This window comes from Cololabis saira, chromosome 6 (genome assembly GCF_033807715.1).
Source record: "Cololabis saira isolate AMF1-May2022 chromosome 6, fColSai1.1, whole genome shotgun sequence".
In the NCBI taxonomy this organism is placed as follows: domain Eukaryota; kingdom Metazoa; phylum Chordata; class Actinopteri; order Beloniformes; family Belonidae; genus Cololabis; species Cololabis saira.
This window is the reverse complement of record NC_084592.1, coordinates 14,688,408-14,712,902: the sequence shown is the minus strand read 5'-3', so window position 1 is coordinate 14,712,902 and position 24,495 is coordinate 14,688,408. Positions and strand designations below refer to the sequence as shown.

The following is a 24,495-nucleotide window of genomic DNA, read 5'->3' as shown; positions in this document are numbered from 1 at the left end:
CTGACATCAACTTCAGACCTTAAATTAAAAAAAGTCTAAACTTTGATCCTGTCTTGATTTTTTTTCTTAACTCCATTGTGGTGGTGTATAAAGTTGAAATCGTGCAAATTCTGATTTTATCTGAATACTTCTGGACCCAACTCAGTCAAATGTCAGTGTTATCTGTGCTGCTGGTGAAGCACAAACCACTGAAAACATCGGATTTCAGAGAACATCGGTGAGGATGTCAGCTGTTGGAGTCACAGGATACAAACAGAAAATAAAAAAGATTTAAGCACCACTGAGAAGAAGTTGGTCTTTGACCGAGAACCTAAAAGAAAAGTGATTTTGCACCAGCTGTTGATGAGGTGGAAATGAAGGGTCTACTACACCCATGTTCAGTACCAGCATGTAAATATTTCCTTAAAATACGCTGATATAGGTCCAGATTCGGGAGGGTTACACTAAGAAGCCGTTTAAACGTATGCTTTCTCCATGAAAACTGGTCAGAGGGATAGTAAAGCCAGAGATAATTTAGACTAAAACTGTGGTCACCGTTCAGATTTGTTAGCTCTCTCGCTCTCTGCTTCTGGCTCTGTGCACATTCCCATAACAGAATCCAAAGTCCAAAATGACCTAAACACACTGAACCACTTCACAGTTTCACCATGTTTATTTTTAAGAAATATAACTCCTTCACGTGATTGGTTGTCCAAGGTTTTCTCACATGAACATGGGAGCAGATCCAGATTAAGTACATAAACACATCCCCAAGTATGGCCTCATTGTTGATTCTACATGTCAAAGACAAGGAGTGTAAAATGTGAAGTGTAGTTATTATCTGAATCTACTCTAAGAAGCTGATTTACGACACAAAATCAGAACAGAAACGGCTTTAGACCAGTTTAAGTCATGTCAAGTTAAGAGAAATCAGCATTTATGAACAGGAAAACCTGGAAAAGCAGGATTTAGACTTGACAACCTCTCTAACCCCCTCTGAGGGACCTTCCAACTAAATTCTGCGTCTCAGGCAGACTCTTGCGTTTACCCATAAGTCAAAACCCAGGGCACAAAAACACATTTCCACACTTGATTTGTCATATGAGATTATCAACTTGGACAGTAAACTCTGAAACACTAAACTCGCCAACTGATAATAAAAAAAAGATTTAAAAAGGTATGATTAAGTTAGTTTGCAGTACAATTTTTTTTTCCCCCTTTCTGGACCCTGAAAAAAAATTATAAAATTAGGTCCAGGTTTAAAGGCACCAGAATTTTACAATAAATAAATAAATCCTTGAGTTAAAGTGAGTTTGGAGCTGATTCCACAAGTCGAGAAAACCGTACTTAAATCCCTTTTCCCATCTCAGTTAAAACTTTAGGTACAGTTAAAAGAATCACGTCTTGGTACAGTAACTTCTAGAGGTTTTTCCAAGAATGTAAGTCTGTAGGTGGGTTTGGAAAATACAAGAATAACTGTTAATAAGTATATGCTTGTGTCTAAGTCTGCTAACTATTGGTGATAACATTTTATGTGATATTCCAAGTAAGGATTTTGTGGCTGACTGTTACTCATACTACATTTTAAGCCTCAGACGAGACTCAAAAATGCCATTTCACCACCAAGGTATCTTTAAGTTTGTGTGTGTACAAAGAGGGTTAAAAGGGATTTTTTAGTCCAGGCATTTTGTCCAGTCAAGTCAACTACAGATGTTGCACAAACTACTGCCAATAGATGCAAAGGGAGAGAATGGAGGGACTCTTCTCCTAACATCGGCCTATATTCTTATAAATGTATAAATACTATTTCAATGAATGTTCTTACATTTGGACTGCATCTATTGACAGTGTATCGGTACTTGATTATTCAGACTTAATGATTACATGAACTTTTTGACCACACCTAAAATTAAGATTACCCTGGTTTGTCTTTGGGAAAACCTACCCACACTATCACTTACAGGACTGTCTCAGAAAATTAGAATATTGTGATAAAGTTCTTTATTTTCTGTAATGGAATTAAAAAAACAAAAATGTCATACATTCTGGATTCATTACAAATCAACTGAAATATTGCAAGCCTTTTATTATTTTAATATTGCTGATTATGGCTTGCAGTTTAAGATTAAGATTCCCAGAATATTCTAATTTTTTGAGATAGGATATTTGAGTTTTCTTAAGCTCTAAGCCATGATCAGCAATATTAAAATAATTAGTTAATTTGTAATGAATCCAGAATGTATGACATTTTTGTTTTTGTAATTGCATTACATAAAATCACAATATTCTAATTTTCTGAGAGAGTCCTGTAAGTGAAATAACATTTTTGAGTCTTGTCACAGGCTTAAAATAGCTATTTTTTTTTATTGTACTCCACTGCTGCCAGTGCTGACATAAAACTTTGACTTTGTGACAAATACATATTGCATTCTAGATCAAAACTACCTCCGTTCATAAAGATTACACTCCTGACACGTACAGTAATTGACCTTAGGTCTGAAGTGTTCCTTTAAATGTGGTGCAACCATAAACTAGTTCCGGTCAGCCATCGCTTGTTTTTTCCTGCCCACATGGGTGTTGATGGCAATGAGAAAGCAGACAATATTGCTAAAAGAGCATTGAAATTGAGTAGTGAGGCAATTGTGGAAATTTATTTTGGTAAAGGTGAAGCAAAATCATGAATTAGAAAGGCAATGAGGGACTCATGGCAAAAGGTGTGGGACAACGGTGTGAAAGGGAGACATTTTTATAACATACAGAAGTCAATTAACGTGAAGGTTTATAAAAGAAAGAAAGTGTAGGAGAGAGGAAGTAATCATTTCTAGATTAAGATTAGGTCATACTAGTTTAAAATCAACTCTGCATTTAATGGCAAACTCTGTGTCTGATAAATGTGAGGAGTGTGATGTCACAGAGAATGTAGAGCATGTGCTTCTTAAATGTTGCAAGTATGAGGTAGAAAGGAACGCTTTAAGAGACAGGATGTACGAGCTGGGAAGGGAATGGAGTTTAGTAGGTTATTAGGGAGGAGTGAGGTGATGAGGGATTGTTATAAGGAAATCCTTGTCTTTCTCAAAGATGCAGGGATAGATAATAGGATTTAATGTGGTTATCTTATTTTACTTAGGTATTTCCTTTTTCTTCTTGTCTTTCTCCCCCCCCTGTAACCTGATGTACTAATTACCCTGATGTTACACACTCCGGTACAGCAGGTGGCGGTATGCACCTTATAACGTTGGTTGTGATCCGCCAATAATCCTAGAGAAGAAGAAGAAGAAGAAGAAGCTCGCTTGTTTTGATGCTGCTGTGTCCGAGGGGCCCTGAAAGCATCATCAACTTTCTCTTCCTGTACAGCTGCTCGGACCCAGAACGCCTCATGGTCAGAATATCGGGCCACTTTTCAGCGTTGAAACGCGTTTCCATTGTAGGTAAGAGGAAGGTCTTCCACGCCTGGGCGAGCTTTTAGGCAAACAATGGCACCAACATGCACCATGCATGTTCAGATTCCGGTTGCCTTGTGCTTGATCGCAGTTGCACTGTCAGTTGTCGCCACGTTCATCTTTATGAACGAGAAAGGTAACGTGGGAGAAGATATTAAATGTTGTTTAAATGCAATGCAGTCGTGGCCATGAGATAAGATAAGCCAAGAGCCATTTGTGTTGGGTTTGAATGATTTCTGTTTGGATATGTTTGGTTTTGCCTCCGTCCTACCACTTGGGGGAGTGGTGGCACTCTCCATTTTTGTGATGGTCAAAGGTTTATATAATTAATTAAGGTGATGAATGAACTCAGGTGTTGCTGAGTAGGTATGGGCTCAAATTAATGCCATAAGTATTTTGTATCTGTAAATAAATTTTGTACTTGTAGAAATATTTTGTGGGTGTAAAAAATATTTGTACTTGTAGAAATATTTTGTGTGTGTGCAAAAAATATTTGTACTTGTAGAAATATTTTGTGTGCGCAAAAAATATTTGTACTTGCAAAAAATATTTGCACTTGCAAAAAAATGTTGTACTTGTAGATACAAAGCTACAAACTTTTTTTTTACAAAAGCTACAAACTTTTTTTTACAAAAGCTACAAACTTTTTTTACAAAAGCTACAAACTTTTTTTTACAAAAGCTACAAACTTTTTACAAAGCTACAAACTTTTTTTTACAAAAGCTACAAACTTTTTTCTCCAAATATTTTTTGCACACGCACAAAATATTTCTACAAGTACAAATATCTTTTTCACACGCACAAAATATTTCTACAAGTACAAATATTTTTTTCACACGCACAAAATATTTCTACAAGTACAAAGTTTATTTACAGATACAAAATACTTATGGCATTAATTTGAGCCCATAAGTAGGAAGCGAACAGTTTTTTGACCGTGTGATATTGTTGTAAATGAAAAGGAAAGACGTGTATGTTTTTTGAGTGAATAAGTGAAACGCAGAACTGCACAGCGTGGACACATTTTGTTAGATTGGGAACAACGTGTGAGTAGAATAAAGTTCCTCAATGGACAATGGGACACTACGAGCATAAAACAATACTATCTCATTAAATGATGTTTAACTGCAATGCTGTCGTAGCTATAAGTTAAGCCAAACGCCGCTGTAGTGTTTCGGTCCAACGGTTGACAGGGGACGTAAATGTAGGGGCGCTAGGACCTCGTAGACACCTAAGCGGGTTGTCCTGTCTGGCTGATCCGAGGTCAGTTTGGAAATTCCCCCAAAACGGCGAAGGTTTCCAAAAACTGATAGGAAGCTGACCCTGAATCAGTTTATTAAAAAAAAACACCGCTAAGCTTGTTTTTATTACGACGCAGCTCTCAAAGAAGCCGACACGTACACGTTGTTGTTATGATGCTAAATTTTTAATTTTAACCACCGCAAGTTACTCAATGCAGACAGTTTTGGACATTTGCATCTATTGCACGCGTCAAAACAAGTAAAACCGGCAACCGGTGACTTGTTTTGGTATACAAAAGGGACACTACAAACATTAAACACTACTCACAACAAGTAAAACCGGCAACTTTTGGTATGCAAAATGGACACTACAAGCATTAAATACTACTATTTCATTACATTTTGTTTAGATGCAATGTTTTCGTAGCTATAAATTAAGCCAAACGCCGTTGTAGTGTGTCCGAAATGCGTTTTGGTCTCATGGTTGACAGGGGACGTAAATGGACGGGCGCTAGGACCTCATAGGACTTCGGTGTCCACCGGGCGGGGGGGTGGGAGACCTCAGATGGCTGATCCGAGGTCAGTTTGGTAATTCCCCAAAGACGGCGAAGGTTTCCTAAAAACTGATCGGAAGCTGACCCTGAATCAGTTTATCCAAAAACACCGCTAAGCTTGTTTTTATAACGACGCGAAGGAAAACACAGACCACCAGCTGCAGCTCACAAAGAAGCCGACACGTTGCTGTTGTTATTAAGCCAAAGTCCCATCTTTAACCACCTACAAAACCTCTCAGAAAGGCACCAAAATGGCCCCTGGACGGTGTTTGGGTTAGCGCGGCGCCACCGGAGCCACGTGGTCCTGCAGCAGCGATGCAGGCCAACAACACGACCCGCGGCTTCCTGTGGTCGGACGTGGAGACGCGGACGCTGTTGAAGATCTGGGGCGAGCAGGACATCCAGACGGCTCTGGACGGCAGCTTCCGCAACAGCTTCGTGTACCGGGACGTGTCCCGCAGGCTGGCGGCCATGGGCTTCGAGAGGACCCCGGAGCAGTGCCGGGTCCGCATCAAGAGCCTGAAGAGGCAGTACCTGCTGGCCAAGGAGGGGAACCTGCGCAACAACGGCCAGTACCACAAGATCTGCAAGTTCTACGACACCATGGAGAGCATCCTCAGCAACCGGCCGGTGCTGGGCGGCTGCGGGGCCGGGCCCGGCGGGGAGGAGGCCGGGGACGGGCTGGAGGAGGACGGGGAGGAGGACGGAGCCGGGTCCGAGGGAGAAGCGCTGTTCCCGGCGGAGACCGAGGTGAAGCTGGAGTACCCGACCGTCCCCATCCCCATCCCGGTCAAGGTCACCGTGGGGAACCACAGTGAGTATAAATAGGTTATTATTATTATTATTATTGTTGGTCATTAGTGGAGATGCACCAACGAGGGCTGTTTAATTACTGCACTAACCTGCCCTGACGTCACCTTTTTACTGAGAAGGCAAGACAAGGCACGTTTATTTGTACAGCAAAAATCAACATTAAAAGCAGCAAGCAACATTAGAAGAAACAAGACACAATTAAACATTATATAACAAATAAAATAAGAGAAGAGGTAAAATAATAAAAAGCACAAGTTACTTGCTACTTGGCTACAGATGACCTAAGTAGTAGTAGTAATGATAGTAATAGTAGTAGTAGTAGTAATAATGACAGTAGTTGTAATAGTAGTACTATCTGTGCAATATTCCACTACATGTGTAACTATCTATCATCTGTAAATAGAATCTCAGGTCTTCACTATTCAAATGCACCTTAACCTTTTTTTTATATTTTTTATATTATTTATATTTCTTATATTTCTTATTGTTTGCACTATTGTTTCTTATTTTTCTTGCACTGGAGAGGTGATGCTGCTTTCAATCTCACTGTACCCAGGTACACTGACAATAAAGTATTCTATTCTATTCTTTTCTAATGACAGCAGCAGCAGCAGTAGTAGTAGTAGTAATGACAGTAGAAGCAGTAGTAGTAGTAGTAGTAATGACACTAGAAGCAGTAGTAATAATGACAGTAATAGTAACCGTGGGCAACAACAGGGAGTACACACGCCTCAAATAGGTTATTATTGTTGGTTATTAGTGGAGATTCAACAACGAAGGCTGTTTAATTACTGTTTAATTACTGCACTAACCTGCCCTGACGTCACCTTTTACTGAGAAGGCACATACATGTATAGCACAATTCAACACAAGGTAATTCAAAGTGCTTTACATCAACATTAAAAGCAACAAGACACAATTAAACAGTAAATAACAAATAAAATGGTGAGAAAATAGGTAAAATAATAAAAAGCACAAGTTACTTGCTACTTAGGTACAGATGACCTAAGTAGTAGTAGTAATGACAGCAGCAGCAGTAGTAGTAGTAGTAATGACAGTAGTAGTATTATTAGTAATGACAGTAGTAGTAGTAGTAGTAATGACAGTAGTAGAAGTAGTAATGGTAGTAGTAGAAGTAGTAATGGTAGTAGTAGTAGTAGTAGTAATGACAGTAGTATTAGTAATGACAGTAGTAGAAGTAGTAGTAGTAATGACAGTAGTATTAGTAATGACAGTAGTAGAAGTAGTAGTAGTAGTAGTAGTAATGACAGTAGTAGTAGTAATGACAGTAGTAGAAGTAGTAATGGTAGTAGTAGTAGTATTAGTAATGACAGTAGTAGTAGTAGTAGTAGTAGTAGTAATGACAGTAGTATTAGTAATGACAGTAGTAGAAGTAGTAATGGTAGTAGTAGTAGTAGTAGTAGTAATGACAGTAATAGTAACCGTGGGAAACAACAGTGAGTAGTGAGTACACGCACCAAATAGGTTATTATTGTTGGTTATTAGTGGAGATAATAGATTATTATTGTTGGTTATTAGTGAAGATGCACCAACAAAGGCTGTTTACTTACTGCACTAACCTCCCCTGACGTCACCTTTTTACTGAAAAGGCCAGACAAGGCAAGTTTATTTGTACAGCAAAAATCAACACAAGGTAATTCAAAGTGCTTTACATCAACATTAAAAGCAACAAGACACAATTAAACAGCAAATAACAAATAAAATGAAATACAATGATAAGAAAAGAGGTAAAATAATAAAAAGTTACTTGCTACTTAGGTCCAGATAACCTAAGTAGTAGTAGTAGTAGTAGTAGACTACTACTACTACTACTACTGTCATTACTACTACTAGTAGTAATGACAGTAAGGCAAGGCAAGTTTATTTGAGATACAATTAAACAGTAATTAACAAATAAAATGTTAGGAAAAGAGGTCAAATAATAAAAAAGTACAAGTCACTTGCTACTTAGGTCCAGATGACCTAAGAAGAAGTAGTAGTAGTAATGACAGTAGTAAATGTATTAATGACAGTAGTAGCAGTAGTAATAGTATTAAAGGAGCCGTCTGTAAGAAATGTCCAAAACTGGTACTGCAGTCACTTTCAAAATACTGTTGAGCGGCGTGTACCCTCCCCCTCCTCCCCCCGACCAGAGGTTGCCAGGTAGGCTGCAGAATGCAGCAGGAACGTAGGCTGCCATGACTGCGATAATTAGAGCCGAGCTGGCAACCCGGATGCCGAAACAATACTGACTTGGTGATTGGGAGATAGGTGGAGGGTGGAGCTTCAGAAACAATACTGACTTGGTGATTGGGAGATAGGTGGAGGGTGGAGCTTCAGAAACAATACTGACTTGGTGATTGGGAGATAGGTGGAGGGTGGAGCTTCAGAAACAATACTGACTTGGTGATTGGGAGATAGGTGGAGGGTGGAGCTTCAGAAACAATACTGACTTCGTGATTGGGAGATAGGTGGAGGGTGGAGCTTCAGGCCAAAACAAAAAATGACAACATAAACATCAGTTGAGGGCTGCAACTCCTCTTTTTAAACTGGAATATCCTGGCTTGAGTGCTGTTGTCAGTGACATAAGTATTTGAAATGAACATGATTTTTAAATGTCTGTTGACATATCGGGGTCATTTTATGATTAGTTTTATTATTGCTCTTACATACAGCTCCTTTAATGACAGTAGTAGCAATAGTAGTAGTAATAGTAGCAGTAATGATAGTAATAGTAGAAGTAATAGTAGTAGTAATGACAGTAGTAGTGAGAGTAAGGCAAGTTTATTTGTATAGTACAATTCAACACAAGGTAATTCAAAGTGCTTTACATCAACATTACATCAACAGTGTTTCACAATTCAGTAAATAACAAAATGATAAGTAAAGAGGTAAAATAATAAAAAGCACAATTTGTTAAAAAGTAAGGGCAGTAGAGTACAGCAGGTAAGTATTTAATTTAAGAGTACGCTTCAGTAAACAGTAATGTTTTCAGCCCTGATTTAAAGGATCTACAGTTGGAGCAGACCTCAGGTCTACAGGAAGTTTGTTCCACCGGTGAGGAGCAGAATAACTGAACTGCCTCACCTTGCTGGTTCTGGTTCTTGGGAACCACAACAAACCAGATCCAGATGAACCAGCATGTATTTTGGTCCAAGACCATTCAGGTCTTTGTAGACCAGCAGTAAGATTTTAAACTCTATCCTTTGACTCACTGGAAGCCAGTGTAGTGATTTCATGACCGGTGTAATACGGTCCAGTTCCCTGGCGTTTGTAAGGACTTTGAATCTGAATCTCTGGCAACAGCGTTCTGGATCAGCTTCCGCTGCCTGATTGATTTCTTGTTGAGACCTGTTTATACCAGGGAACAAGATGTTTATTCGTTATACAGGTTTTGAATATAGAGAGGGTCACAGCAGGTGAGGAGGAAGGCAAAGGACATTTTCTCAGCTGAGGGGAATTAATTGAATTAAGGAGTGTTTACAAGGTTCACACAAGACCTTTTTCAGACATGTAATGTGGTTTTCTGTGTGAAAAGTCTATTGGTCTGTTAAGAAAGGACAAAGGTTACTTGTAACCATAGACATAGATCAGGGGTGTCCAAAGTTGGTCCTCGAGGGCCGGTGTCCTGCATGTTTTAGATGTGTCCCCTTTTTTTTATCAAACTGTGATACAAGGAGCTTGGTCATCAACAGAACTATCCAGACATTGACTACGTTTACATGCAGTCAAAATTCGGGTTATTGCTAATATTCCGGTTACTGAAACATTCAGAATATTCCATTTACATGCGTGAGCAAACAGGGTTATCCCTGTATACATGGTAATTAATCATTTGGGATATCTCGATCAAACCAGCGACGCGCGGAGAACGTGATGACGCAATTAGTGTAATTTCTGCTTCTTCTTCCTGTATCCAAATTCAAACAAATGCTGCTTCGCGCAACTTTTCGCTCACCTTCTTGTAAATCTCACTATCCCCGTACTTTCTACCGTCTACAAATGCCAAAATGTTCATGTCCTTCATTACATTTATGAAGTGATTAGTCTCCTCCTCACTCCAAAAGTTTGGCGTGGTCTTGCGTTTCCCCGTGTTTATAAGAACTTCCTGGACTCAAAAGACCAGGATTCCTTGCGAACAGAGCATGAGCAGAAAACAAATTCATGTTCCGTTTGATGGGGATATTCCGTTTGGCGTTTACATGACTGAATATTCGGGTTTTAAAAGGAGTAACCCAGGGGTCATATTAAGGTTTTTAAAAACTGGAATATGAGCAAATTCGGATTATTCAAAGGGGTTATTGGTGTTTACATGGCCATGCAAATTCGGGTTATTGCCAATATTAGGGTTTTAAAAGGGTTATTGACTGCATGTAAACACAGTCACTGATGACAAGGTGGTGACGACCGTTAATTAGAATTATGTGTGTTGATGCAGGGAAACAACTAAAACATGCAGGACCGCGGCCCTCGAGGACCGACTTTGGACACCCCTGACATAGATAAAACAATTAAAATAACACACTACTAAAGTTAAAACAAGTAAAATCACACCCCACTAAAGATGAATAAGACAGAAACATTTCCTCCACACCAGCAATGGTTGACACAGAAGTAAAAATCCAGCCTTGGGTGTCAACACTTGTTTTTTAGTTTGTTTTGTTTCGTTCCAACCAGACTAAATATGTTTAATGCAGCTGTTTGACATTTTAACATTGAAGTCACACAGAGATTGGCCCGCTTTTGGAGACGGCCCCTAGTGGTCAGTCAGGGAACTGTAGCTGTTCTTTGCTGTGCATATTTGTTTATTTTAGCAGTCAGTAAAAGCACGTTTTAATACATGTACCGTATTTTCCGGACTATATTTCCCATAGTTTGGCCGGGGGTGCAACTTGTACTCTGGAGCGACTTATGTATGAAATTATTAAGACATTATTACCAGTATATGATTTCACATGTTATTTTCACACTAAACTGCAAGAGGGCGAACTGCAACTGCTGAGTCTGACGTAAGCAACGTAGAAGAGGAAGTAACGCATCTTCTACCTCCGGAGTTAGCGGAGTTGTTTAAAACTGACACCGAAGATGAAGATTTCATTGGATTTTAGTTATTTGGAGTAGGGCTGGGCGATATGGACCAAAAGTCATATCTCGATATTTTCTAGCTGAATGGCGATACTCGATATATATCGATATTTTTTCTGTGCCATAATTGGGGTTTCCCCCAAAGCATTATAGCATAGCATCTCTGTTAGCTTCATTTTTTTCTGAGGCAAACCCTTAAAAAAACAGTCAGTTTTAATACAAAGCCTCGTGCAACACCTGTCACACAGGTTCCTTTATTAACAGAGGTCTGCACAATATAAAAATGTATAAAACAAATGAAATAAAAATAAACTGCCTGCATATATAGAATAAAAATGCTTCTTGAATAAAATAAAACAAATATCCCTTTCCTGCATAACAATTAAATTAAAATACACTGTGCAATTAATACAATGTAGACAGTAACAGGCAGACTTTTGCACTGAGGTTGACATTTGTGCAAATCACAAATAAAACATTCAAGTCAATTTGTCACAAAATAAGCTGTATCAAAATCATAAAAAAAATGTATATATTCCGGAAAATATGGTAGTTATTTACAGTTCTAAGAAAATCAGACATCGGTTTTGGATCGTCAAGGAAAGCGGAATTTGAAATTTAAGAATTCCAGTTGGTGCATCTTTAGTTAATAGCTGTTTTTAAAATGTGTCACACTTGTGTCTGTGTGCTTACGAAACGTCTGACCCTTCTCCCATCAGGCACCTCGGCGAGGCCCCAGAACAGCGGTCAGACCGGCGGCAGCGTTTCCGCACGGACGTCCAAGCGGCCGAGGAAGCGGCGCTCCAACTTCCCCATGGAGAAGCTGATGGAGCAGTTCCTGGAGCAGAGCGCTCAGGCGGAGGACGGCTTCTACCGCATGGAGGAGCAGCGGCTGCAGGCGGAGGACCGGCGCCGCGAGGCCGAGCACGCCCGGGAGCTGCACATGCTGCAGATGCTGGGCCAGATGTTCTCCAGCGTGTCTGCTTCCCGGCCCGCCTCGGCGGCCACGCCCACCAAGGCGACGCCGCCCGTCCGCACGCCCGTCATCTTCGGCGTCTCCCCGTCGCACCCGCACGCCTCGTCCGGCCCCCACCGGCGGCCCTCGCCCCCGACAGACGCTCACACCCAACAGAACCACTCGCAGCACCCAGACCCGCAGACCTTAGGTACTAGTTCTGGTGTCGCTCTGGAGCCTCCGGGGGGAGAGAGTTAACTCAAACATGAAGGCAGGTCAGGCATAACGAGAAAAGGCTCTGGGCCGGCGCTCAGCTGATCATTTCAGATTCTGTCGTCATGTGAGACGAAAGCGCCTCGACTGATGTGGACTGATCCGGTATCCCATTATTCATATGGCGCTTTTCCACTAGTACCTACTCCACTCAACTTGGCCAAGTTTCTTTTCCATAACAATCCAGCATCTGGAGCAGAAGTAGCTGCTGTGACGTATTTGATTGTGTGATCTAAATGAAGAAGACAACACTAAAGATGTAGAACCTGGAGGAGATGATATATGTGCTGCTGGGTCTGTGGCTTGTGTTTTGATATCAAGTTAAAAAATGAGAGTAAGAGAAGCTTCAAGCGGCTACGCTTTTTTAAAATTTTGTTTGTCTCGGCGCTGCTGAAAAGGCCCAATCCCAATACTCCCCCTACTTTCTTTCACTAGCCCTACTTTCTACCACTAGCCCTCCCTCACTATCACTACCCCTAAAAAAGAAGGGACAGATTTTAGGGCACTTGAAATCTTCCCAGGGCCCTGTCCCAATACTCCCACTACTCCTACTTTCAGCACCACCACTAATCAGGAAGCTGAGAGCCAAAAGCTGTTTTAATTTCAGCTGTAGCGCTGTTAATATGCCACTTTATTAAGTTTTAATATTTTTTCAGGCGTAAAAGTAACCGTTAAGATCCACAACCTGGGCTCAGTTTATCCAAATAACGCCTGTTAAGAAATTTGATCTGATGTTTTCGGCGATGAGAAGAGCCGTCGGCTCGGAGCAGCAGCAGCAGCAGCTCACGGCCGGAGTACAGACGTGATCGCCAGGTCAACCTGCGCCGTCGTCCCGGGGAGAAACCTGCAGCTCTGTGGAGAATTACCGCTGGCTGAAATAAATCATTTAGGAAGATAAATGTTGGTTTAATAGATAAAATCTAACAGTTGTAGCTACGCCTGTTAAGAAATTTGCTCCGAAAATTTCAAGATTTCTGCCTGCCGGCTCCGGAGCTGATTTATGGTTCTGCGTTAAACCGACGCAGAGCCTACGGCGTAGGCTCTACGTTGGTGTAACGCGGAACCATAAACCAGCCTTTATTCTGGCGTGATCTTCAGTAAACAGGCAAACGAGTGATTATGTACATTCACTGAGTGAATATTATGAAATTTAAAATATATATTTCTCACTAGAAATGTAATCAAAACGCATTTTTATGCAGAAACTAACTCAAAATATGATTTTATTCACTAAAAAATAAGAAATGTCTGCCATGTTTTTTTTTTTTTTATTATTAATTTCGCAAATAACGACGAAAAGCATTCTGGGAAATTTTTCTGTCCCTAGATCAGCTAGTCAGCATCCGAAAACACTTGCTCCGTAGGGACAGATTCATAGCCACTACACTACTTTTCTTCACTACCCCTAGGTGGAAAGAGGAATTGGGACACCACTACCCTCACGGGAACGCGCAAAATTTAGGGGTAGGGATGAAAACTAGGGGTAGGGGGGGTATTGGGACAGGGCCTAAGAGAAGCTTCAAGTGGCGACGCTTTTTTAAAATTTTGTTTGTCTCGGCGCTGCTGAAAAGTCAGTTGGTAGCCGTGAGTTGCTATGAAGTGACAGAGCTCCTGGTAGATCTGGTCGTTCCTTATCGCCCGTCTAGATCCCTTTTTTTTTTATTCTCTCCTCAGCACCAGGTTTAGGAAAATCTGCGCTTCAGAGTTGGATCACCAAACAGACTTTTGCGCTGCCATTGCTGGTTGAATAAAATAAACAAGAAGGCGCGAGTCGAGACTCAGCCGCTTAGAACCTCGGCAGAGTCGTTACAGAAAAGTATCTACTCTGCACGGTTAGACCCCTGGTGGAAAAGTGCAAAGACTCGTCGAGTCGGGCTGAGTAGGTACTAGTGTAAAAGCGCCAATAGCGCTCCCTCTCTTGCCTCCTCAGGGTTCGAGCGCTACTTCAGCCTGGGCTCGTCGTCGCAGAGAGGCATGGATGAAGATCTGTTGTCGCTGGTGAAGAGCATCGTCCCTCCGCTGACGTCCAAGAAGCACAAGGGGCAGGACGGCCGCATCGGGATCATCGGGGGATGCCAGGAGTACGTCTCGGAGAGAACTCCTCCTCCGTCTGAACCAATCCGCTCATGTCGACACGTGCCGAACATTTGGTCTAATAATCTCCATCTTTGTGCCCTAAAGCTACACCGGCGCGCCGTACTTTGCTGCCATCTCCGCGCTGAAAGTGGTAAGCTGCCGTCTCCCGTCGCTCGCTCGTGTTTGGTTCTGAGTTCAGCGACGTCACGTCTCTCTGGTTTTCAGGGGGCCGACCTTTCTCACGTGTTCTGCACCCGAGAGGCGGCGACCGTCATCAAGTCGTACAGCCCCGAGCTCATCGTGCACCCGGTCCTGTAAGTACAGAACCGGGTTCTGTGCTGAGGCGGCAGTCACACGTCCGCCGCCTCAGCACCGAGGCGTTGATAAGGATCTCTTTTAGTCAGATGTTTAAAGTTTGTTTTTGTGCAGTTAGATTAGGATTCATCTGCCTTGAGGCAGTTCTGGCGTCACCTGCCGATCTGAGACGCTTTGGTTTCGGTTATTTCTGTAATTTGTCATCGGTCTTTTACGGTGATCAGTAAAATCACCTTCAACAAAGACGGAACAATCTGTTCCTCACGCTGATGTGCTTTATTTATTTATTTTTTTTTATATTTTACAGTAGAACAGGAATCAATGACACATTTACTTTGAGTATCACGTCATCTCTGTATAATAATTTATAATATATAGTAGGGCTGTGCGATTAATCAATTTTAAATCTAAATCGGATTTATTAATCACAATCGATGTTAAAAAAAGGAAAATCGATTTTCCTTTTTTGCAGCTGGCTGCATTACAGACAGAGCCTGTCTAGTCATCTTTGTTTGGTCAAGAAAATTGTAAATGTTGTCACTTTACTAAACTCAAGGAGGATTTACAGCATCTTTCAATTGCACTTCATTCCCAATAGGGACATTTTTTTGCTATTTTTCTTTAAAAATAAAGATAAAATATTTGAAACAGTTTATTCCATTGTCTTTTGTAGTTTTACCAAAAAAATCGAAAATCGGGTTTTCAGAGAAAAAAATCTGGATTTTTTTTTGTCCAAAATTGCCCAGCCCTAATATCTAGATTTTGACACCATAAAAATACTGTGCTATACAGATATACAGTCTACATCCCAGGATGTTTGTCTTAATTTATGGACCAAAACTTTACAAAATTCAATGAAAATAATAATGATAAATAACTGAAATTCTATTAAGTAATAATTAAGTATTAAAGCTATACAATATAAATAAAAAAAAACAAAAAAAATGAAAATTCTATTAAGTAATAATTACGTATTAAAGCTACACAATATAAAAAAACCTGAAAATTATATCAAGTAATAATTACATATTAAAGCTCCACCATATAAATAAGAGGGGAAAAAAAGAGAAGAAAAAAACCAAGAATAAAATAAATAAATACAAAGGAAGAAGAAAGAGGGGGATCCGTCAATCAGGGAACTGGAGAGAGTGGAAGAACATAAGAAAGGGAAGCCACACCATAAATTTGTCAGTTACATTTCCCCTAGGATCTGATCTCTTCCAGCTTCAGGAAAGATGTTGGTGTCGTTGAGCTGACGAGTATTAGAGGGAAACTTAGGGCCAATCCCAATTCTCCTTCACTCGCCCTTCTTTTCTCCACTCGCACTTCTTTTCTTCCCTAAGCCCTAAAAAAGAAGGGGGAGATTTTAGGGCACTTGAGATCTAGGGCACTTGGCCCAGGTGCCTGTCCCAATTCTCCCCCTACCCCTCGTTTCCATCCCTAGCCTGATCAGGAAGCTGAGAGCCAAAAGCTGTTTTAATTTCAGCTGTAGCGCTGTTAATATGGCACTTATATTCCATATAAAAAAATGTGCACAGAAATATTTACAAAAAAAAAAGTTTGCAGTGTATGTGCTGCTACTGCTGATGAGGTGTCCTGTCCACCATTTTCTCTAAAAGGTTCAGGAACCTGTCCATATGTTCTTCATATAGTTTTGTACTTGTGTGGTTTTACTCACTTGGAAATACTTTTAAATTGTCTAATAAAACTTGTTTCACAACAGTTTTCTCTTCTGGGGTTTCTCAAAGTAAGGTAATGTCTCAAATTATAAACTGTACAACAAGATCAATAGTAAAATAAGGATAGTGAGAGAATCTGCAGTAAAAAAGGCTTTATTTGCTATATTCAAATAACATTTTTAAAAAGAAAAAAAGTAAACATTGCACGCAGAACAAAGAAAGGTGCTGTTCCATATAAAAAAATTTGCACAGAAATATGTACAAAAAAAAGTTTGCAGTGTATGTGCTGCTACTGCTGATGAGGTGTCTGGTCCACCATTTTCTCTAAAAGGTTCAGGATCCTGTCCATGTGTTCTTCATTCTTTTGACATCTTCTGTCTTGTTTGGCGGCCTCAGCTTGAAGGAAGTCCTGCATAGAGAGTTTCTTTTTTTGGGGGGATCGGGGGGAAAGTGGACCTGATGCCTGAAGCTTCCAGCTTCCTCTTCCAGCTGGTGAGGCAGAGCTTGAGGCCGATGTGCTGGCGTCTTCCAAAGTGTTCTGAGATAAAAAAGATGGATACACATGTTGATTACACACATGACTGGACTATCATACACACCCACAACATCATACCAGGTTCATTATCACTGTATAAATAAAAATTACCTCTGAATTTGTCAGAGAGGACACCGGTGAGGATGGAGGGTCGATTATGTTCTGAAAAGAAAATAACAGTTAGAGAACCACCGGTCGTAGCACAAGCTAGCTATAGGAAGAAGGACTGGGGAATAAGATTGTGCTTTTTTACTGCTAAACTTACCATGAGTATTTGCGAGGGATCTTCATAAGACGCCAACAAACATGGAGGCTGGATTGAAGGTCTGGACCCCAAAACCTCATGCATATCTTCGTAGAAAGGCCATGAGGCTGTCCCGGAGCACACACACACACACACACACACACACACACACACACACACACACACACACACACACAATTTACAGAAGATTATTAATAAATACTTTACATGGATTTTTTTTTGTTAAGCATCATCTCTTCAGCAGATAATATTACTTGACATAACCATTGCTTACCTTATATTTTTTTTAAGATTTTCCCATTTTTTGCCAATTTGTGCTGTGGTCACCTTTCCCTCCAGTTCCAGCTCTTTGATGAGTTTCCTGTAACAGAAAACAGTGATGAATAGTAGTTATACCATGGTTAAGGACCCCATCACAGATATTCTGCAAGCAGATAGCTAGATCACTCACTCCCACAGTGGTTTAGCAGCATATTTCTTCTTAGTAAAATTCTCCTCGTTGGTAGCCCTAAAGCTTATTAGGTGTCGGACCTGATCCGGAGTCCCTGGAATGAAATGTGATTACTGCAATGCACAAACGTCCTCGTAAAAAAAAAAAAAAACAACAAAAAAAAAAAGTTTGAACTATGATAACAAGGCAGCAAGCGACGTTATTACTTCGTAACCCCCCCCAAATAACGTTGCTGCCTTATAGTAATGTGAAATATACAACAAATTTGTAGAAAATATGAGAGTTAACGAGTAGTTAACAGGACACGGCAATGTTATCTACCCGACTCGTCATGCAGCCACATATTATCTTACGTTAACTCAGAATCAGAATCAGCTTTATTGGCCAGGTTCGAACATTGTCCAACAAGTAATTTGACTCCGGTAATTTCACTCTTTGGTATTAAAAATAAACAATAAACAATGTGGTATTTCTATGTACTGTTCAAACTGTTAAAACATACAAAAGCACTGTGATTTTTTTTAATTCCATGGGACATTATACTTACATTTGTGGGTTCAATATCCTCCTGCTCTTTGCGGTTCGCCATTTGACTCAAAAAAATGAAAAAAAAAAAATGCTTGCTTGCTCAAAATCGAGACGAGTCTGTAAAGCATGTTTTCCTCGGTCGGCGAGCTAGACGCAGCCTACGGCGTAGCTTACGTAACCTACGGCGTAGCTTACGTAGCTTACGTAACCATATTCCGGCGCGATCTTAGCGAACAACGGACAAAAAAGGGATGATGTACATTCACTGAGTGAATATTATGAAAGTAAAATATCGGTTTGCGCCGAGAAATGTAATCAAAATGCATTTTTATGCAGAAACTAACTCAAAATATTGATTTTACTCCCAAAAAAAACAGAAATGTCCTCCATGTTTTTTTTTTTGATTCAGTCCGCAAATGACGACGAAAAGCATTCTGGGAAATCTTCATACCCCCTCGCTCGCCAAGTCAGCATCTGAAATCCCTCGATTTGAAGGGGCTATTCTCAGCCCCTAGCCCTCGTTATGCCCCCTCCCCCTAGGTGAAAAGAGGAATTGGGACACCACTACCTTCACGGGAACGCGCAAAAGTTAGGGTTAGGGAAGAAAAGGAGGGCGAGGGGGAGTATTGGGACGCACCCTAAGTCGAACTCCAGTGGAGACGAATGTGGCGTCTGGCCAGTAAGGAAGTGAAAGTGTCTAGTTGAGTTGAAGTAAACCGGTTATGGTAACATGGGGCAGAAGTGTTTTAAAGCAGCGACGAGTTTTATCAGTTATCAGTTTTATCCCGGCGTTCACGGTGGAGCTGATTATCATAACTGTTGAAATCTTACGATTATGTCACCGAAGCAGCAGTAACCTGGATGACCAGATACCGATACTTCTGGAGACGTGTGCACGGGGGTCAGAAATGTGTCGATTGCTCCCGACTATCACCCCTTTACTTCTGACCTCTGTCTTCCTCGCGGGTTGGAGAGACGTGAACATTCACACACGTCTTTTATTTGTGTGTCTATCAAGGGACAGCCCGAATGCGGTGGAAGAAATAGAGAAGTGGCTCCCGCGGCTCCACGGGCTGGTGGTGGGACCGGGACTCGGACGGGAAGAACTGCTACTGAAAACAACCAAGGCAAGTGGAGTCACTCACCCTCGACCTCCAGATGACCCCTGGCACACACCACTCCAGCACAACCGCCGACACGCGTTTTTATCATCTTCTTAGCATTCGTTCAGTTGAATGGTGTCTCTCAGTCAAAATAAGCCGAGACTGTTTTGGGGTGGAAGAACGTGTGACTGGTAACTACTGCTGTTTCTGTCAGCCTGTTTCAATTTTAGTTTTGTTTAGTCTTTGGGTCGAGCTGTCACTTTATTTTTTACTAGTTTTAGTCACGTTCATTCTCCTTTTAGTCGTGTCAAGTTTCAGTCGACTAAAAGTCTGAGCATTTTAGTCTTCTTTTGTTTTTTTCTTGTTTTTTTTAGTAAGAATTATCCAGGACCATTTTAGTCTCATTTTAGTCAAGGATTGTATTTAGCCAAACCCATTTTACAATTCAAACAAGGTTATCTTATTATTATATTATTCTTACCTTATAGACTCAAGAATACATTCATTCCAGATACAGAAGACTCTAATTTGAGTTTACAACATATTTATTTTTCCGCATTTCTCCCCGTCTTTTTCTTTTTCAACGACACATTGGATTCTCTTTTCCACGTCTATGTAGGAAAGTTTATCCAAAGATGGATCTTCTTCTTCTCCCCCCCAGAGCAGATCCCCGCTTTTCTCTATGTAACTTAGTTTTTAATTTACGTGAACCTAGAGCTCTGCGTTAACGGCATCCGCCTCTAACTCTGCAGCTGCATCTTCTGGATCTGATTCCCCGCTGCAGCGACTGGGATTGAGGACGTGACGTCACCCAGCAGAACTAAACCAGAGGAAACTACTGAAAACATGGACATTAAGGATCTTTGTTAGAACTTTTCATCTTGTTTTGGTCAACGAAAATGAAAACACATTTTAGCAATTTTTATTTTTGTAATCTACATTTTAGTCTCGTTTTTATTCCTCTACGATATTGCATTATATATTTAATTATCGTCACATGACCAGCCTTTTCGTTGCGTCTGGTCTCATTTTCCTCAGGTGATAAAGGTTCTTTCAGGATATTTAGTCATAATTTTCATTGACATTCGTTTGGGTGGTTCTCTCTCTTTCAGGAGGTGATTGAGAGGTCCAAAGCGAAGGACATCCCGATAGTCATCGATGCGGTAAGTCTGGATTAAGATCAAGTTCCAGCCGCTGAAAACGCGTACTTGAGGTCGGGTTTCCGTGTGTCAACAGGACGGGTTGTGGCTGGTCACGCAGCAGCCGTCCGTCATCCAGGGCTACCAGAAGGGCATCCTCACGCCCAACTTCATGGAGTTCACGCGGCTGTACGAAGCGCTGGTGGGTCCCGGTCCGGTCTAGTTCCAGGGTGGTGTTTTCCTGGTGCTGATGCTTTAACAGCCCCCTCTCCCCCCCATGTGTGTCCTCGTTCAGCACAACGAGCCGCTGAACGGCAGCGACCATCAACGCAGTGTGCTGCAGCTCAGCGTTGCCATGGGCAACCTCACCCTGGTGCTGAAGGGGGAACACGACCTCATTTCCGACGGCAGTAAAGGTTTGTATCAAACTTGACTTTACTACGACAGACGTTGACCGACTGGTCGGTATTCTTCCACTAAAGAAGGAAAAACCCACAATGAATAAATAAAACTGACCAAAGTAATAATGGATATAAGTTAACTGATGAGAATTAGACTAAGCTGTTGAATTGTGGTTCAATAGAATCATTTAAGAATAAAACAAGTGTCCATGGAGACCAAATTTTGTGCAACAAAATATGAAGTTGAGAGTCCCGTCATTTTTTTATTTATTCTTTTGAACCACAAATAATAAACGATGTTTGATTTTGTGGGTTTTTCTTTCTTTAATGGGGCGGTACCAACAACTTGGTCCACTGGGTTTAGTCTTGTATTGGTGTGAGTCCTCCGCCCCCTGTTGTGACTTCCAGTCCTGTGTTCTTGTCCCTAGTGTACTCGTGCAGCACCGAGGGCAGCGGGAGACGCTGCGGGGGGCAGGGGGACCTCCTGTCCGGGTCGCTGGGAGTCCTGGCCCACTGGGCCCACGGCGTCTACGCAGGGAGAAGGTGACGCTGCACATCGGACTTCTGTACATCAATAGAGGGAATGTGCATGACGTCACAGATGCGACTTCACAACGGGTTACGCCCACTGAATGGCAGAAAGACTGAGTGGCAGAAAGACTGAGTGGCAGAAAGACTGAGTGGCAGAAAGACTGAGTGGCAGAAAGACTTGAGTGGCAGCGTAAACTTTCAGTTTGAGCAACTGGAAAACATCTAAAATGTGAAAGAGCTGTTGTGCGATCGACTGAACTCATAAATTTAGCAAGAAATCTGAGTTACCGTTTTACAGACTGCCGAAAAATAAGCTTAAGAGAGACAAATGGATCGCTGCGTTTCTCAGAAACAACTGGATTCCAGACACCGAAACGTGGATTTGTGGTTCCCATTTTGTATCAGGTAATGTTGGATTTTTGGGTAGCTAACGTTAAACGGTCAAATCATAAAGTTCGGTGTCCTCATCACTTTAATTTAACCAACAAATCCTGCCTTGAAGTCGGACCAAGCGTCAAGACTCTTGTATGCCTTCAAGCTTTGCTTCGTGTATTTCCCCGGCGTAGAAATTAAGTACATATAAATATCAGGAAACTCTATTCGTGGCCAAATATTAATGTCCATGGACCACTGGTTCTTGGGGTAACTGTACGGGTCACTGTCAAGTCCAGCTGCCTTTAATTTAAGCCGATAATCGGCTGTTATCTCGTCTTCTCCACTAGTTGGAGCCGTTTTTGCCACTCAGTGCGAGTAAGGGGGCTGGTCCAGTGGGAATGTGACGTCAATGCAAACCCTCAATACTGTCTTTGTAACTTCTGTTTCCTCATCGTGGACTTTCATCTCCCTCCAGTGTGAACCCATCGATAGTCGCAGCATTCGGCGCCTGCTCGCTGACCCGGCAGTGCAACCGCCAGGCGTTCCAGAGGCACGGCAGGTCCACCACCACCTCAGACATGATCCAGGAGATCGGCCCCGCCTTCAGGAAGCTCTTCGAGAGCTGAAAACGGCCCCAACATGTCGTGTAAAGCTATACAGTAAATGTTTATTTGCTTTCTTAATATAGTCTTTTGATGTGCTCGGAGCGACGTGTCCATCCAAGGATTCTGACTGAAGACGATGGACTGGATCTGACGGACGTGTATTTGATGGAACACTTTGAAAAGCGAGCTCTTAGCTCTGTCTCTGACGTAGTATTACGGATGCATCCAAACGCCTTGAGGTCGCCAAACTCTTTGTGAGGCACCAAACAGACTGACGGTTACTTGGAAACACAGAAAACTATAAGCTTCTCTGAATTTTAGATAAAGAATAAATAAGATTTGGATGAGTGTTTCTTTGTTCTTGGAAACAGTACATCACTTACATAGTTGCAGTTGAAGCCCTTACTTCCCAAGATTTAACAAACATATGGGCACAATCAACCAGACGTGTATCATCTACACAAATAAATACAGGACTGTTCAGAAAATTAGAATATTATGATAAAGTTCTTTATTTTCTGTAATGCAATTTAAAAAAAAAAAAAAAAAAAAAGTCATACATTCTGGATTAATTACAAATCAACTGAAATATTTTAAGACTTTTATTATTTTAATATTGCTGATTATGGTTTACAGTTTAAGATTAAGATTCCCAGAATATTCTATTTTTTTGAGATGGGATATGAGTTTTCTTAAACTGTAAGCCATGATCAACAATATTAAAATAATAAAAGGCTTGCAATATTTCAGTTGATTTGTAATGAATCCAGAAAGTATGACATTTTTGCATTACATAGAATAAAGAACTTTATCACAATATTCTAATTTTCTGAGACAGTCCTGTATACTGTATATCTTTTCACATGGTCTATTTTAAATGAGGTAGCTACGTAATTTATACATTTTTAGGCATTTTTATTAACTATAAGGTATCTATTGCAGCTTAGTAATAAAAGTAAAATGGACAGAGAGTTGGCTGGTTTCACTATATAATTCATAAAATGGGGTTTTTAGTTTCATTCTTCTAGATTTAAAGCCAAAGTTGGGTTTGTTTTCGCATTAAAAGGGGGAAACATCTGGCCCGTGAACCTCACGTTTTGCCAACTTGTAGTTACGTCATGTTACGGATGGGGGTGTTATGCTGCCAACGGCCGCTAGGAGGCGACATTCGGGCAGTTTGGTTTGGAACAACGCAGCAACAATGGAATGACGCCGAAGTTAGTTTGCGATTCATTGGTATGAAAGAGCCTCATCAAACTAAAACAAACATAACAAAACTGCAATACTTATACTGCAAACTGGGATTAATTACCTCTGAGACTTGAAGGATAAATAACGATTGTTTTATACATTTTATGAAACGTTACTATATTTGTAAAAATGCAACCATATTCATTTTACTGGTTTTTACGGGATAGGGATAGTAGTAGATAATTCCTTTAGTTGTGAGGAATATTATAAAACTGAAACCTTTATTCTCTTTGTGAAACTGAAAAATTGGACATTTCCGTTTGGACCAAGTCTCAGTCAAGCCCATGTATATTTGGATAGCTCAATTCCGGATCAAATTATGTGTTATAAGTAAAGAATATTAAATATAGTTTGTGGTTTATGAAACACTTATGATATTGGCAAAAATATCTGTCGTTTTCTTCTTCATTTTTTTTTCTTTACAGTTAGACCACCTCAGACCAGGTCACAGTAATAATAATAGGCTACCACTAATAATTATTATTATTATGATAATGAAAGAAAACCCCCCCCACTTCTGCTCAAAATAAGGGTTTCACAAATCACACACTCTATGTTTTCTCTACTAGATGTCAAAGTATGGTGGTTTTTAAACTCAACCTTGTCTATTGGTGCCTTTCTTCTGCTTCTAAGAATCTTACTGATGAAAAACCAATGAAATAACCGTTTTGCATATTCACAAGGGGTTCAGAAATCACAAACTGTGTTTTTTATATATAGGTTTTCCACTTTACGAGACAATTTGATCCAGACCTGAAAACTAAGTATAGTAACTTTAAAACTGAACCTGTTTTAAGGTGATCTGACATTAAAAATCAATGATATGGCACTTTGTTGCATTTTTACACTTATAACGAGTGTTTCACAAATCAAACCCCATGATTAATTGGTTCGTGTATTC

At 40.7% G+C, this 24,495-nt stretch overlaps 1 protein-coding gene across 1 annotated transcript; it reads left to right on the top strand.

Moving 5' to 3' along the window:
- The first annotated feature begins 5,230 nt into the window (after nt 1-5,230).
- On the top strand, nt 5,231-22,681 carry naxd (NAD(P)HX dehydratase). Its single transcript, XM_061723349.1, has 11 exons — nt 5,231-6,028; nt 11,832-12,278; nt 14,271-14,421; nt 14,522-14,567; nt 14,642-14,730; nt 19,208-19,316; nt 20,405-20,455; nt 20,529-20,633; nt 20,727-20,847; nt 21,261-21,375; nt 22,214-22,681. Exons 1-11 carry the CDS (start codon nt 5,530-5,532, stop codon nt 22,362-22,364), a joined length of 1,884 nt encoding a protein of 627 aa, XP_061579333.1. The 5' UTR covers nt 5,231-5,529; the 3' UTR covers nt 22,365-22,681.
- The last annotated feature ends 1,814 nt before the right edge of the window (nt 22,682-24,495 follow it).

What these genes read in the sequence shown, in the direction of transcription:
- naxd (XM_061723349.1), top strand. Translation starts at nt 5,530, where the DNA reads ATGCAGGCCAACAACACGACCCGCGGCTTCCTGTGGTCGGACGTGGAG. An exon ending in GGTCACCGTGGGGAACCACA is followed by an intron (nt 6,029 to 11,831) that starts GTGAGTATAAAT and finishes TTCTCCCATCAG; the next exon opens with GCACCTCGGCGAGGCCCCAG. An exon ending in TCCCGATAGTCATCGATGCG is followed by an intron (nt 20,456 to 20,528) that starts GTAAGTCTGGAT and finishes GTGTGTCAACAG; the next exon opens with GACGGGTTGTGGCTGGTCAC.